Here is a 14,593-nt window from a genome sequence, read left to right on the forward strand (position 1 = left end):
GGGTTTGTATAGTGTATCATACACAGAAAACCAGTCTATCTCCGTTCTGCATGTGGTGTTCCTTTCATGATCCATATGAACACAAGCATCCACTTGGCAGTTTTAGACCTGATTATTTTTCCAGTAAGTGTTCTTGTCAGGCTTTCTCCAAGCTTTAATTACTGTGATTTTCCCTTGCTGCACACTATAATATTTGGTAAATACTTTCAAACTGCCAGCATGAAAACAGCAGGAGTCTTCAGTTTACATGAAAGTTTTTTGACAACTCTACAGAAAAATTACTCTATGACAGAATTTGGCTATGATGGCAAACTTGAATTGGATTGAATTTTGAATTGATATACCTTTATTAGTTCTACAAGGGGAAATTTCATAAGGCTGCCGACCTATTGCACGCAATGGCGGCGCCATCTTACCATCAGACCATACATACATTACACAAAACATCACATGGGGAAGACGGGTCAGAGAGGTATAACAATGGAAAATGCACCACACGAGGAAAGATAAGGAGAAAAAAATAACTCCCCTCAGACTGAGCTCCAACAGGGAGATCAGTTTGAGAACAGAAAAAAAACCCCACCTCTGCACATAGCACATGAAAAAACTCTTAATACACCAAAGAAACACATGACAAGCAACAGGGGTGGGTAAAGGGTGAGAGACAGCCGATTTAGACAGTACATCCGGGCCTGCGTGCGCTGGTCTCCTTGATCCACCGTCAGCATCGGAAGGGAATAAGCGTTGAAGGCGTTTGGAAAGGGAGGGGGGATGAGTGTCAGTGTATAACAGTCTTCCAGCCAACCCAGGTGGCCTTGCATGGAATGGGAAAGAACAGACTAAACACAGTCTGATAGGTTTGTAGCTTGAACCTATTCGCTGGAACGTTGAAGACAATATAATTACACAGCAAGCAAGACACGAAGTAGGCAAAGTTCTTCATGTTTCTCGTGCACGGGAGAGAACCGGACAAACGCCGTTCCTTTGCTTGACCCCAGTTGCTCTCGTCTGCTCCCCCGTAACACCGCTCTTTTATTGAGGTTACATGAATATACATAGGTTCATTAACATATGACGTCGACATACAAACATTGAGTACCTTGCCTGTGTGTTGTGTAAGTGTGTGTGTGTGTGTGTGTGTGGGGGTCAGAGTGTGACCCCATAAATAACTTCCCTAAACCTGCTGGTCTGGAAGTCCAGCAGTTTATCTAAACAAAAGGCACTTAGACTAAAACAGATATAGATACGTTATCCTACCATAAAACAATAAGACAAGGTACGACCTCTCTCGTGCTCCCAGAGTGCTCTGGAATGCACACAAAGTTTGCAGACTATTAAGGATCAACCCTCTACCAATCTAAAACTAATTATAAAACTCTAAGCATATATAAGTAGATATTTCTAAGCATAAATGACAATCAACAATACAAAACCTGACACAGTCGTTATCAGGGTGTTGTTGTTCAGCTCCAGCCTTGAGACAGCAGCTGGCGCCAAAGGGGTATCCGCATAAGTGATGGTATTTTTTACTTTAGTGCGAACAGCTCATATGAATTTCAAAGCAGTTCTACAGTCCAACACTGGTCTCTCAATCTCCCGTTGGTGAGCCGCGAGCTTCGCCATACTTGCGTTCTGTGATGTTGTCATTTCTTGTGCTCAAGGAGCCGATTCTGAGAACTCACGGCAGTGTGCCTCCCCGAGATGTCATCCAATTTGCGCCCAGAGATGTTATTCCGGGCTAGCCCTTCCAAGATGTAATCCAGTCTGCAGTCAGAGATCTTATTCTGAGTATTCACAGCAGCCGTAGCCTCTCCAAGATCTTATCCGTGCTGCACTCAATGAGCCCATTTTGAGAAACTCACGCCTCGTCCCATCGTTTCAATCCCAGCGGGCAGCCTTGTGGGGGTTTGAACAGCCGGTTCCACTTCCTTAATTCTTCGGTAAGCCAGGGCCAAGCCTGCTCCGATCAGCAAGAACCCTGTTACCATGGTTCCGAATAGGTAGATATCTTCAGCACTCAGGCTCACCCGAGCCCAGACTTCTCATTGAGAAGGGGTGTCAATTGCATCTAGGGTCCAGTTGATCCAATCCATAATTCCTCTTTTAGGTTTTAGAGAACAGACTGTGAGAGAATGTTCCAGGGAAAAGTAATACAAAAAACACAAGACTAGACAAGGACATAAGAGGCTAAGCAGGGAAGCTAAGGGAGAGGAGGAGGAGAGGAGAAAAGTGCGACCGCCTTCGTCAAGAGCAAGAGCAGACGAAGTTTTCTTCAGTTTATAGGCCGAATAAGTAGATTATAGGTTGAAGCTCTGTCCAGAACAGGGTTCATCAGTGCTTTTTATTTCATATCAATGCAGCTTAAAATGTTAAAAATGATGTTGAATCTGTCTTAAATCCTTTAAGACATTATTTCTTTACATTACATTTATATTTATATAGTCTAAGTTTCACAACCATCATTTATTAAAGAACTGGATTTGTTAAATTCCAAATCCCATAAACTAAACTAGACACTCACGACACATTAATCGAGTGTAATTAATCTGTTTTTACCCAGGTACAGTAAATCTTTGATTGGCACTTGATGATGTCTCTGGGCAGTTTTCAAGGCCCCTGTCTAAACAAATGGGAAAAGAGCCATAACTTTAATTTAAGGGCCCACAAAGTGATAAAAAGTGTAGAAACCGAATCAGAATAAATACTCTTATTACAACATTACAACATTAAAATCCTCTGTGGTAATGTACAGATGCTGAATTACAAAGATTGAGTCTTTATCCAGATAGTTATCGACGTACAGTTGAAGCTGTAATGCGTATGTCAGCTCAACAACACATTTTGATCATGTTTAGCACTCCAGCTGTTGATTGTCTCTTTGGGGACAGAGACGGGAAAACTACAGTCTTTGCTTTTATATTATATTTTCTTTTCATTCCTTTATTGCTGTGCCTCCCTTCTATAATGTCTCTGACTGAACATCTCAACCTAACATTTGTTTCATGCAACTGTGATGCAAAGAGCTTGTGACAGATTACTAGCTCCTATTTAAGGATGGATTTCCTTGCTTTTATGAGGTCATCTGGTATCTGGAGAGTCAGTTTAATCCTTGCCTGCTTCACAGCTACCAGATCAGCCGGCTGACAGCGAGTCCCAAACACAAGATGATGAATAAAACATTAAAACAAGTCCGTCCGTCTTGGCGTGACCACTGACACAGACACCGCTGCTGTCAGGCACAGCCATTGGTGCTGCACTCAGCTTTATTGCTTTATCTCTGTCCTCTCAGTGCCTTTTTTATTTCTTCCTGTGTGAGTGATTCATAGGTGCTAACATCAGCACCTCTGCTCCCCTCTCACTCAGGCTCCCAAAGGTCCTTGTCATCAAATCCTCTTCAGCCTCTGCTACATCCCTCGTATCATCCGCGCTCTTCCTCCATCACTATCCCTGCTTCCCTCCCTCTGTCATTCTCCTATCAGTTATCACTTTGTGACTTGAGGTGCGAGGTGGAGACACTAATCACAAAGGATAGCAGTGCATCAGTTTGTGTTTATGATATTTGTGTGTGTGTGTGTGTGTGTGTGTGCAGCTTTAGTGGGATTTTAATCACGCTGACGTGGGCCGTGATGGTTCACACAGTGTGATGGCTGTTATTGTGGTCATTTCTCCCTTACAAAGGTCAGCACTTCAGTTCAGCACAGGGCTGTGATAGCCTGGTCCTGATTGGGTTCCTCTTAAAGGTGTATTGCAGCAGCGTAACTTAACCCTTTATGAAGTCAGATACAAGTGTTTTTCTTGCTCCTTTAAATCCCCTGCTTACATTTCCTCTGAGTGTCTCTTTCTGTATACTCCACAAACTCTTCATTCAGTTTTGTTCATGGTTTTAAATGTGCCGAGAAAGATATCCCTACATTACACACTGAGATTCTACACATATATATAGTGGGTCAAATGAATTTGAATTCAATTAGCCATGGCATTTCTAACAAGAAGGGGAAGTGATAAAGCGGGCAAAGACATTTCCATTAAGCTCAGCATCTGTGTGGTTTACAGTATATTGATCATTATTTATTAAATGCCTGACATTTTGATTGCACAAAGAGTGCATAACCTTCATTAACACTCAGTGGATCAATGGTCCAGTAATGTTATAGTCACAATGGGGAAAACAGTGACTAAGACCACAAAACAGCTAAGATTGTGGCTTATCTTGCCTTTGAAATGGTCGCTTCAAAGACGGGAACCTGGTTTGCGGACGCTCATAGTCAGTTGCCATCTTCAAAGCAACTTTGGTGCATGAAGGTGACGATAAAACAGCAGCTAGACGGAGTCAGTCTGCCAGCAGTTTGGTATTAACTGGGGTCAAGTTGGCAATTACATTCAGTCTGTTTGTAATAAATCGTGAGTTTTATTTTTATTCCAGTGTGACTGAGCCATAAAAGACCTGTGAAGCAAACCAGATGGCATTCACTGAGTAGTTTTTTATTTAAAGCCAGTATTATCGCATTAAAAATATTAATAAACGACATCACAACACAGATAAGAGTAAGTTAAGAACAAGCTGTCTGTATACAGTATGCATTTAAACTTTCCTGCACTCTGATAGCAGCCACCCTGTCTCTTTTAAACAGCAATACCTAAAAAATGTTCTATGTCACATCTATGTTATATTTACATTTTTATAAATTAAGCTAGCAGTATATGAGGTCATTAAAAAGTAATTAAATTAGCTGTTTATGGGGAAATAAGAATAAACAGGGAGCAGTAAAAGTGGGATCCAGAAGAGATTTTATTTCACTTTAATTTAATTTAATAAGGGTAATTTTATACCTCCATAACAATGAACTAGCAAGCTAAATTAGTGTTGATATCCTATCATAAATGAATAAATTGCATTAAGTTGGAAAAACAATAATTAGTCATTTGAAATGTGTATTATAATTTTTTTCTTGTTAATTGGACAAGAAGTTTTGTTCACCTTCAACTTTTAATGCAAAAACCTGTTTTGAATCCAGCCTTGAGGACAAGTGACAAGAGGCTGTAACCTGTGTATAGTTATACATTTGTAGTTTGGAGTATCTCTTGCTTTACAGTAAATGATGATTTACAGAGTTATTCCTCAGCGCCTGTGTTTGGTTCTCAAAGGAAAAGAAGACGAGGTGGTGACTGTGCATCCTCGGGCCATGTTCATTCCTCAGGAGGGCTGCACGTTTCTTGCTGCAGGTGAGGAAATGGGACGTATCAAAACATAACCTTTTTGGCTCCTCGCTTGTTCCCACAGCAGGTAGCACCACACGTTTGATTTAGAAAAGTTCTATACCAAATGCCCTTTGTGCCATAACCCCAAATTGGATTTGTGTCTCTGGCTGGAATTGAACCAGCAGCCTTTTTACTTGCCAGTGGATGTGTACACGACTACACCATGGAACGACTTGTAATTCAACCTAATTAAGTGCATGTGAAATGATATTATAGAGTCATTTGGTATCTTTATCTTCCTGTGTTTGTTTTTGATTCCAGAGATCTGTTTATTTTGGGATTCATACAGCGTATCGGATCTCTTTAAATGCACTTTGTCAGTGCAGAATAACCCAATGTTGCTTTGGACACAAAGGTATCTCCTGTACTTGTACTTAGAGTACATGAGCAGTTTAATCACTGCTCATGTTTTGACACATCATTTATTCTCGAGTCGACAGAAATTACCTGCTCAGGCATGTCTTTGCATTTACTGTCGAGCCAGACAGTAACTACGTCTAAGAGAGTGGAAGAATTGCTGCACCGTAGTAGTGCCAGCATTAGTTCTGCTTTTGTAGCCTAGCCTAGTGGGAAGAGTATGAACATCTGTTTTGACAGCAGCCCAGATTAAAATGAGATATGTGAGTAAAACAAGACTAATTAAAGCCTTTTCAGTAACACTTAGTAAAAAGAAAGGTCTCAGTAATAAATGTCAGTTGTAATAAGACTATTGTAGGTACTTACAAGATAATTGTCATACAATAGCAGCATGTATTATGTGTTAATTATGCTCGATAAGGTGTTAATTATAGCATCATAAGCCCTTGTTAGACAAAATCACTTGTTTAATTCTGTTTTATTTAAATAGCACCAAACAACAACAGTTGTCTCAAGCTACTTTATACTGTCAGGTAAAGATCCTTCAATAATACAGAGAAACCCACAACAATTCAACAACCCTTTATGAGCAGACAGTAAGCGACAGTGGGAAGGAAAAACCTCCAACAGAAACAGACTTAGAGAGGGGCAGCCATCTGCTGTGACCGGTTAGGAGTGAGGGGAGGAAGACAGGACAAAAGAGCCACAGATGAATAATAATTCATCTTTAAATGCAGAGTGTATAAACATATGCTGAGTGAAGAATAAACACTCAGTGCATCATGGGAATCCATGGGACTAGTTTTTCAGCGTCACTCTGAGATAGGATATTTCTAAATTTAGAGATATTGTGCAAATGGAAGAAAGCAGCTCTTCATATTTGTTTAATATGTGCACTGAACGACATATCCTGGTCAAAAATCACTCCAAGGCTCCTCACGGTGTGGCTGGAGACCAAGGTAAAGCTATCCAAAGTAAGCATCTGATTAGATACTGTATTTCTTGGAATTTCAGGGCAGAGTACAATAACCTCAGGTTTTTCTGAATTTAGATTCAGGAATTACCTGGCAAAAGTTCATAGACATTTTAAGAATGCAAATTAAAGGCTACTTTATTAGAATTGTTATATGCTTTATTTATGTATTTATTGGTATTCAGCTCTGTGCTTATTGACCTAAGTGTTTTTTTGTAGCTACTGCAGCTAAAGAGAGAGTCCTTCCTAGTTAAATATTTTATTATACATTAATTATACATGTTTCTTATCAGCAGGTATATAATTGCCTATCAACTAATGCATGTTGCAAAGATCTGACTCTAAAGCATTACACAAGTTTCACTGATCTTCTTTTATTTTCTGACAAACATTTGCAGCATCAGTGTTCTGACTTCAGGTCCCGTACTTCAGCTGAAGTTTCTAACTGTGAGCCCAAACAGCCCTCTTTTGCTGACATGACCTCGACTGGCATCAGAAGGTCACTCCTGGGTGCAATGGTGATGTAGCTGTGCAGGCAGATAGGGCAGAGTCGGGACACTGTCAGTCTGGGAGAGCTTTGTGGCAAGCCGGGGTGTCTGCTGGTCCTGACAGTGTGGCACACTTACATAACCAGGCAGATAAAACAGGGTTAGCATGAGGACAGCAGCAGAGTAAGAGTGAGGATCCCACACATACACAAAGAGCAGGGAGGCTCTAACACGCTCGCGCCAGCAAGCCAACACATGCCCACACCAAAACATGGACTTAGAGGCAAGATTGCCATGGAAACAACCCCTCCAAGGGAGGCCTCGCAGAGCCCCGCCACTTGCATGTCCTCTGATGTCCTTTCCAAACTGGAACTGGTACAGTGTGCGTATCCGTGTGTGTGTTTACACAGGAAAGCAACCGCTGTTCCTTTACTGTGTCCTTATAAAAAGTTCAATGAGACGCATCAGAAGGTATCTGAATATTAATTTCTAGTCTGTAAAAGCAGTGTGTGTCTATTGATTCCTACCCCCCCCATTTCACCTAAGATAAACAAACTGTTCTTCGTACTACATTTTGAACATCCTCCCTTTCCCAAAGCAACCTGTGTGCATCTGATGTGTCATTGTTTATTTTTACATTTCTGAACTCGTTTGTTTTCTGTTGGGAGATGTCTGCTGGTGTGTGGGAGCTGCAGAGTGAGGAAGAAAGGGAGCTAGCCAAGATGAGAACAAGGCAAGCTTCCGACCCTCATCAAGCCTTCTTAAAGGCCTGCAATTAGATTGGTTTTATTTTCATTTCTTTAGCTTTCTAAGTTGATAAAAGCAATACTTTTGGCCATCCTGCAAGCTTTTCATCAGAGATTTTAATTTAGAAAAAGCCTCATTCAAATATGTTATGAAGCTTTTCAAATGGTTTGACTATCAAACAGGCAGATGAATGACAAAGTTGAAGGTAAATTAAAATGTTAATAGCAGCTGCATAATGTGCTCTTTTACAGTATCAGCAGACATTTTAGAGATCAAAGGCTGACTTTGTTCACATCTGTGTGCGGGCATGACTCATAATCTGCTAACTTAATTATAATTTAAGTTAAGTTTTTAGAGAAACAAATTCACCTTGACCTCCAAACATGGCTCATGTAGCATATTTATTAGTTCCCTGGCTTTAATTTGGCTTTAAGTCTCTGAAGCCTGTTTTTTTAAGTACAAGTGGTAAAAATTATGAAGTTTTTCATTGGTGGAACCACTGAAATTGTTTACATTTACTCCATGGTATCTTTTGAGCTTCAAAGTCAGCAGCTCAGTTTAAAAAAATCATTTATTTCTTTATCACAAACTGAAGCTGAACAGTATTAGAAGAGGACAGAGCAAAGCTGATCAGAATAAAGAAACAATGAAAGAAATAAAGTGCTGAACAGATTACAGGGAGATTACCTCTATTGATCCTGATACTGTTTTCTTTCCTGAATAAACCCTGGCTGCATTTGCACAAAAAATGTACAAAGAATATATATTTAAAAATATCAGCAGCTTTCTCTTTCTAGAATTTATTCTCAATCATGAAAAACTAATGGCACTACTACTCAGTTTCTTTTAATATGCTGTCCATATTAATGTTTAAGTCGTGTCAAGTTGTCACTAGCATGAGCTTCTTGCACTACTGGTGGGTGCAGTGCTGTAGAAACAAAGCAGGGTTGAGTTAAAGAGAAGCGTTTTGTCTGTCAGGGTTATTTCTGTGTGGATCGATTCAAGGTTTCCTGACTGCAGGCCTTGGAGAACATATATAGACCACACACAGGCTAAGTCAGGATCACAGATTCACGTGTTTCATACTCTAGCTGCATATATTTCTATAATATCAGCCCAGAAACTTTCTCTTCTCCTTTCTGTTTCTCTTTACACACACACACACACACACACACACACACACACACACACACACACACACACACACACACAAGGATCCTGGTCAGCAATATGTTTCTTAGGCTGCCAGCCATGCTTGGAGGAAGTGTGATCGAGCTCATGAAACATTAATGAGATGATATCTTTAGAAACTCCCTCGCTCATCTCAGCAGAACCAAGACTCTGTCTCTTTTCCTCCATCTTTCACCTCACTATCACCCCTCCACCCTGCTTTCTTTTCTTCATTCAACCCCCTGGAGTCTCTGCCTTTATCCATCCCTTTTAAAATTTCCTTTGCAATTTATACTCGGAGCTTGGCTAAATGGAAATCAGTGTTTGTTTGAACCCACATTGTGAGCCGAACAGTCGAGGGAGGCTATTACAAATTCCTTCCCTTCTTTGTAGGACTGAATGATTTGACCTGAAATCAGCATTACATAAACTGTCAGACTTAGCACAATAATGACAAATTTAATGCTGCTTATTTTTAATGCACTAGGATATAAAATATTCATCCTCAGAACACCATCCACATATACACCAACAGAAACCTACCGCAGCTGGTATTTTTATCCTGAGTGAATATTTTCCTCTGCCTGTTTCCAGTTTCTTTTCCCCACATTTGGTTGACTTTAATTTAATTTTGGAGCAGGGAAGCAAAGGAAAGGGATCTGTCTGGTTGGAATACCAGTAAATGTAATGTACTGCAGTGGCTTTGTCAGAGTGAATAGAAATGTGTGTTTGGGTTTCCTTGTGTGTGAGTATGTGTGACTACATCTTAAGAGGTGTTTCAATTTAGATCTACCAAACTGACAAGAGAGCAGCTGCCCTAACATGCTGATCTGTGTGTTTGTGTTTGCATCTGTGCGCATGTTGTGTACTCTTTGTGTTTGTCCGTAGTTTCAGCCTCTGGTTATCTTTCTGCTTATGAAAAGGCCTTTTCCGAAATGGGTCAGGTGTCAGAGGCCTTTTTAGTTCAGGTATTTTATTTATTTATTTGTTTATTTATTCATGTATTTGATCTGCAGTTGTACTCCCATGAAACTGTTTTCCTCTTTTGCAGTTACTCACTCCTCTCCTATCTCTATTTTATTTGCCACTTTTTTATTTTGGTTTTTTGACTAATATTAGTCTTTAAAAATATGCGTTTCACCTATTTTGGATTGCAAGTAAGAATCAGATTTATTTAAAATACTGTTTTAGCTTTTTTAAGGTTGAAGAAAACATATTTCTCTGGGTGCAGCTTATGGTCTTATAACAGAGCTGTGAGCCTGAGGTGGCCACGTTAATCCCTCCCTATGACATCATACAGAGCTACAAGTAAAATAAACAGTTTAAAACGAAGCATTTAGAGTAGACTGATGCCATCAGTGACTTATTTAAAACTTTGGCCGTGACCACGGTAGGTCGATATTAGCTTGTTCTTTAGTTCGTGAGTTCTCTTGGGAGATCAATGAGTTTAAACAGCATGAAAGTCATTCACAGTACATGGCCTTATCATTTTGGTGACACGTTCACCAAATGCCTAAATGTAATTACCATTAGATGAACTAAAATACTTTATAGTCAGTGTGACATTTAAATGTGCGCTGCCCATAGTCACATCAGGTTTTAATAACAGCATTTATGTAGAAAGTTGCGTGTCCTTTCCCTAATAGCCCACATTTACGTGGCAGAGTTTGTTCACTCTGAGGCGGATGCAGTGAAATGGATCCAAATCACGTCAATTACGCTATGACATGGAAAGTAAAATCAAAGTGCCTTGTGAAATCAAATTGATGTATTCACAGGAAACCCTGTTGTTAGGGGCATTATGGAGAATTAGGGAGCAAGATACAATAGTGTAATTGCAGCATGCTTCATTACATTGTCACGTAAGAAAGTCAGCTCCCGTTGGGAGCTTTTTGACACCTGCGTACAGTAAAGTTTTAAAGTACTCGGCTGAAAAAGCTCAGGGCTGTGCTATTAAGTGGAAACTTATGCACTAAGTCACAGTGGTTTTCCAGATCAGAACAATAAAGCAGATGTTTGTAAGGAAAGTAGCTTATTCCCAGGCCGGTAATGGCAGGAATAATGGGAGAAAGATTACTTTCATCCAAAGTGCCAACACAAAATCTCTCTAGGTGCTCTTTGTGATGTTCCAGCTGGTTTTCAGCACTCACTGAATCTGGCTAAAATTAGATCGTCGGGGTCAGTAAATGTGCTGAGCGCCTCTGGATCAATTCTTTTGATTTACATGAGTAGACACTGAAAACTTTGATTGTAAATCTGGCTGCCTTGTCTGTGTTGTCTCCATAGCCTGTATATAAATGATGGATATGAGACTGTGATATGCACCTTTGGTTTGGGAAGTCTTGCTTTAAAGCCATGATTTGAACATTGTTAACCATCTTTTTGTTTTGTTATATTTTAAACCCACATGTTCTTAGTGAGGAATGGCTCTGACTGGGGGATCAGAGCCAGGTTATGTTTTATAACCTAACTTTTAAACTAGCAATTGAGGTCATAAACTCCCCAGCAAAGTGTTTACTGAAGTCAAATGTCAAGTAAGTAGCGAACTCGGACTACTGCTGTTTTATGTACTCTCTGTGGTTATGTGAGATTCATTTCAGGGAACACTTGATCATCAGAGGATAACACAATTAAAGTTAAACTTCAGGAATATCAGTCAGTCCAGTTAGTTAGAAACCATTGTGAATCTATTTCACCTGTTTTGGTGCAAATGAAAGTGACAAATCCTGCAGTGGAGAGGCAACAAGACAACACAACAACAGGCCCAGTATGTGCTTCTTTGTGCAAGGATGAACAGAATAAGGGCATGATGTCCTTTAGTAGGATCTGTGCTCACAGCCCAGAATCGTGCATCATGATTGGCTGGAACACCAGAACTGGGAGATCTGCCTCTGGTGCTTCAGTCTCAGAAGAGAGCAGGTCCACACTGAGCATGTGTGACAGACATGAAAGACTATACAGATGCCATGGTGAATGTTATGCTATTAGCACCATTATCATGTGGGTCAGTGATTGTATGGAAAGGCATATTTTGGGGGGATAGCACAGGCCTCCACATGCTAATCAACAGTAGCTTGACTTCTGTTAGATACCAGGATGAAATGCCCTGGGTTCCTCCTGGTCCAACTGGATCCAACTGGGAACCTCTATGGCACCACCCGTGGACTGTGGAGTGGCTGCTTTAACTGTGTCTTTAATCACCTTTAATCTTAGCAGTTTGACATATACATTTTGGTTTGGTGATCGAACACTGGCATCAACAGCTGGTAGAAACACGTGGCTCACAAAGACGCAGATATGTTCTACACACAGTTTTATTTTAGCTCTTATTTCTTCCTGGAAGCTCTCGCTCTTTAGACCTTGGTGTCTGTATTGATTGCTCCACTCAGGAGGGCAGGTTGGGGAACAGAAAGTAGTAGTTTTCGCACCAGTAACACTTTCCTCTGATAGAAATGTCTCAGATTAATTGTAAACAGTAAAAGGGAGTAACTTCATGTGGAGGTGGTAGGATGTTGTTACCTTCAAAAGGAAACACACTTGCTGTTTTAACCAACTGCTGGCTCTAGCTGTATATCAACTATCCAGACATGAAAGTGGTATTGATCTTCAAAACTGCCAGTGAGTGAAAAAGCCCTTTGCCCAAAATGTCAAACACTTTTTAAAATATTCACAATCTAAAGCTTTTCCTTTTGCTTTCTGTGGAGTTGTTGTGATTAGATGATGACCAAATAAGGCATGTGTTTGTGGCCTGGGATTACTCATGTTGTGGGGACACAAAGTAAATCTCCTTTCACAGACTCGACTCGTGTTTTGGGACAGAGAATTAAACCTTAAATCTGAGAAGTTTCGTTAGAGGTTGCGGTCAGAGATAAACATGGCTGTGTCTGTGTGTTTGTATGTGTGTGTCAGACTTTTGTCAGGTGGAGCTGCGCCTGTTGGCTCACCTGTCCTCTGACCCTGAGCTGCTTCGCATTTTTACCAACCCGCAGGCCGACGTCTTTACCATGCTGGCCTCTCAGTGGTGGGTCTCCATCAGTCACACACACACACACACACACACACACACACACACACACACACTCAGGTTCTCCCTTGATCGACTTGCCAAGGTGAGTTTTGGTCCTATACAGGGTTTCTCCTTCCCTCTCTGCCTCCCAATCTCCCTTGTTTCACTTCACATCCTAATAGTCTGGTTGCCATGACTACCATGCCAACGGCCTTTTTCTGTCTCTCTTCACTGGGCAGGACACCCGGGGCTGGTCATCCTGCTGATTACATTGTTGGGCTTTTGAAGTTTGTGTGTGTGTGAGTGTGTATTCTTACCCCTCTCTGTGAGTGTGTGTCTGTGTTGGTGCAGGTCTGTGCTGTCTCTTTGATGATGTGCATATGGTGTGTGTCATACCTACACTCCTGTCATCCATCTCAGACAGGTGTGTGTCAGAGGGCGCCGGTTAAACAGATTACCATATTAACAGCTCCACTGAGGCTTTGCAGTGTGTCTCTTTCATTATCTCTCTTTCACCTTTAAACAAATTAACTGGAGTCACCGCAGCACCGCTGGGATTACGCCACCTCGGTGTCTTTCTCTTATAGACCTCTTCCTCTTTCTATCGCATCATTAGTCTTCTGCTCATCCAGTTGTCCCTCAGCTTTTGCTGTGGTGTGTATGTATGTCTCTTGCCCCTGTTGTTGTTATGCTCTTTTCTTTTCTGTCACTCATTTTTACTTATATTTGGTCAACTTTCACCCTCGCCTCAGCCATCATTCAGCTAAAGCACAGTAATGTTCCTCTGCTTTCTCTGATTAGAGATAGCTGTTACCGGACTTTTATTTTTTGTTTTTGTCATATTACAAAATGAATTGATTGAATATCATGTGGACTTCTTCTTTAAGAGGACAACTTGCTGCTCTGCTTGTTATTTAGCCTTGCAACGAATTAAAGACACTTATTTTTGCAGTTTTTTTTTTTTACTCAGTGCATTGATGCCACTCCAGCAGGGGGCAATGAAAATCCAGAATAGCTTTTTCTTCAGCCAGATGTCATTGGAGGATAATGCTCACTTTTGGACCTCATAGGTTGCCCCCATTTACCCCCACATGTCATTTAACAGATACATATCTGTGCATGTGTGTGTGTGCCACAGAGAGAAAACAGCAGAGAGGTATTTTAGTGTACTGTACTGTCATCATATCTAAGAAGTCACATGTCATTATGCAAGGCTGGCACTGAAGCTCACCAGACTTGTAGTGTGGGTATGTGTGGGGCACTCCCGCAACACTGATCAGCTGTGGCAGCTCCCTGTCAGCCCCTCCAGAAATGCCACTTTGCAGACGTGTCATCCCACCCAGTCTGATCCCCAGTACTACGGCTGTCTGGAAGTCACATTACATAACTGTCTGTCTTCCCCTCTCCTGCAGCCTCTGTTCTTTTCTGTATTTATGCGGCTTTAACGTCTACATCTCACACTGCGCTTCTCTTTCTTGCTCTTATAATCTGTTGCCTGATGGGCTTTTTCTCGCTTTTATCTTTGCCCTTACTCTTTCTGTCTTTTTACTTTCTCTGCCGAGTGTCACTTTGGCCATTTCTTTAAAATTGCTG

General features: G+C 41.0%; 1 protein-coding gene across 8 annotated transcripts in view; it reads left to right on the forward strand.

The window, feature by feature from the left end:
- poln (polymerase (DNA directed) nu) overlaps positions 1-14,593 on the forward strand; it is a 77,361-nt gene that overhangs the window by 44,065 nt on the left and 18,703 nt on the right. For 4 of the 8 annotated variants that reach the window (XM_082526380.1, XM_082526382.1, XM_082526384.1 and 1 more), the window contains 2 exons: positions 5,146-5,223; positions 12,904-13,015. In XM_082526380.1, coding sequence (XP_082382506.1) covers positions 5,146-5,223; positions 12,904-13,015 — 190 coding nt within the window. Of the gene's footprint in view, positions 1-5,145; positions 5,224-12,903; positions 13,016-14,593 lie in introns of those variants that run through there. The other 4 variants (XR_014275345.1, XM_082526385.1, XR_014275346.1 and 1 more) reach the window with 3 other exon arrangements.

Source organism: Aulonocara stuartgranti (genome assembly GCF_965226115.1).
Source record: "Aulonocara stuartgranti genome assembly, chromosome: 3".
Lineage (NCBI taxonomy): Eukaryota > Metazoa > Chordata > Actinopteri > Cichliformes > Cichlidae > Aulonocara > Aulonocara stuartgranti.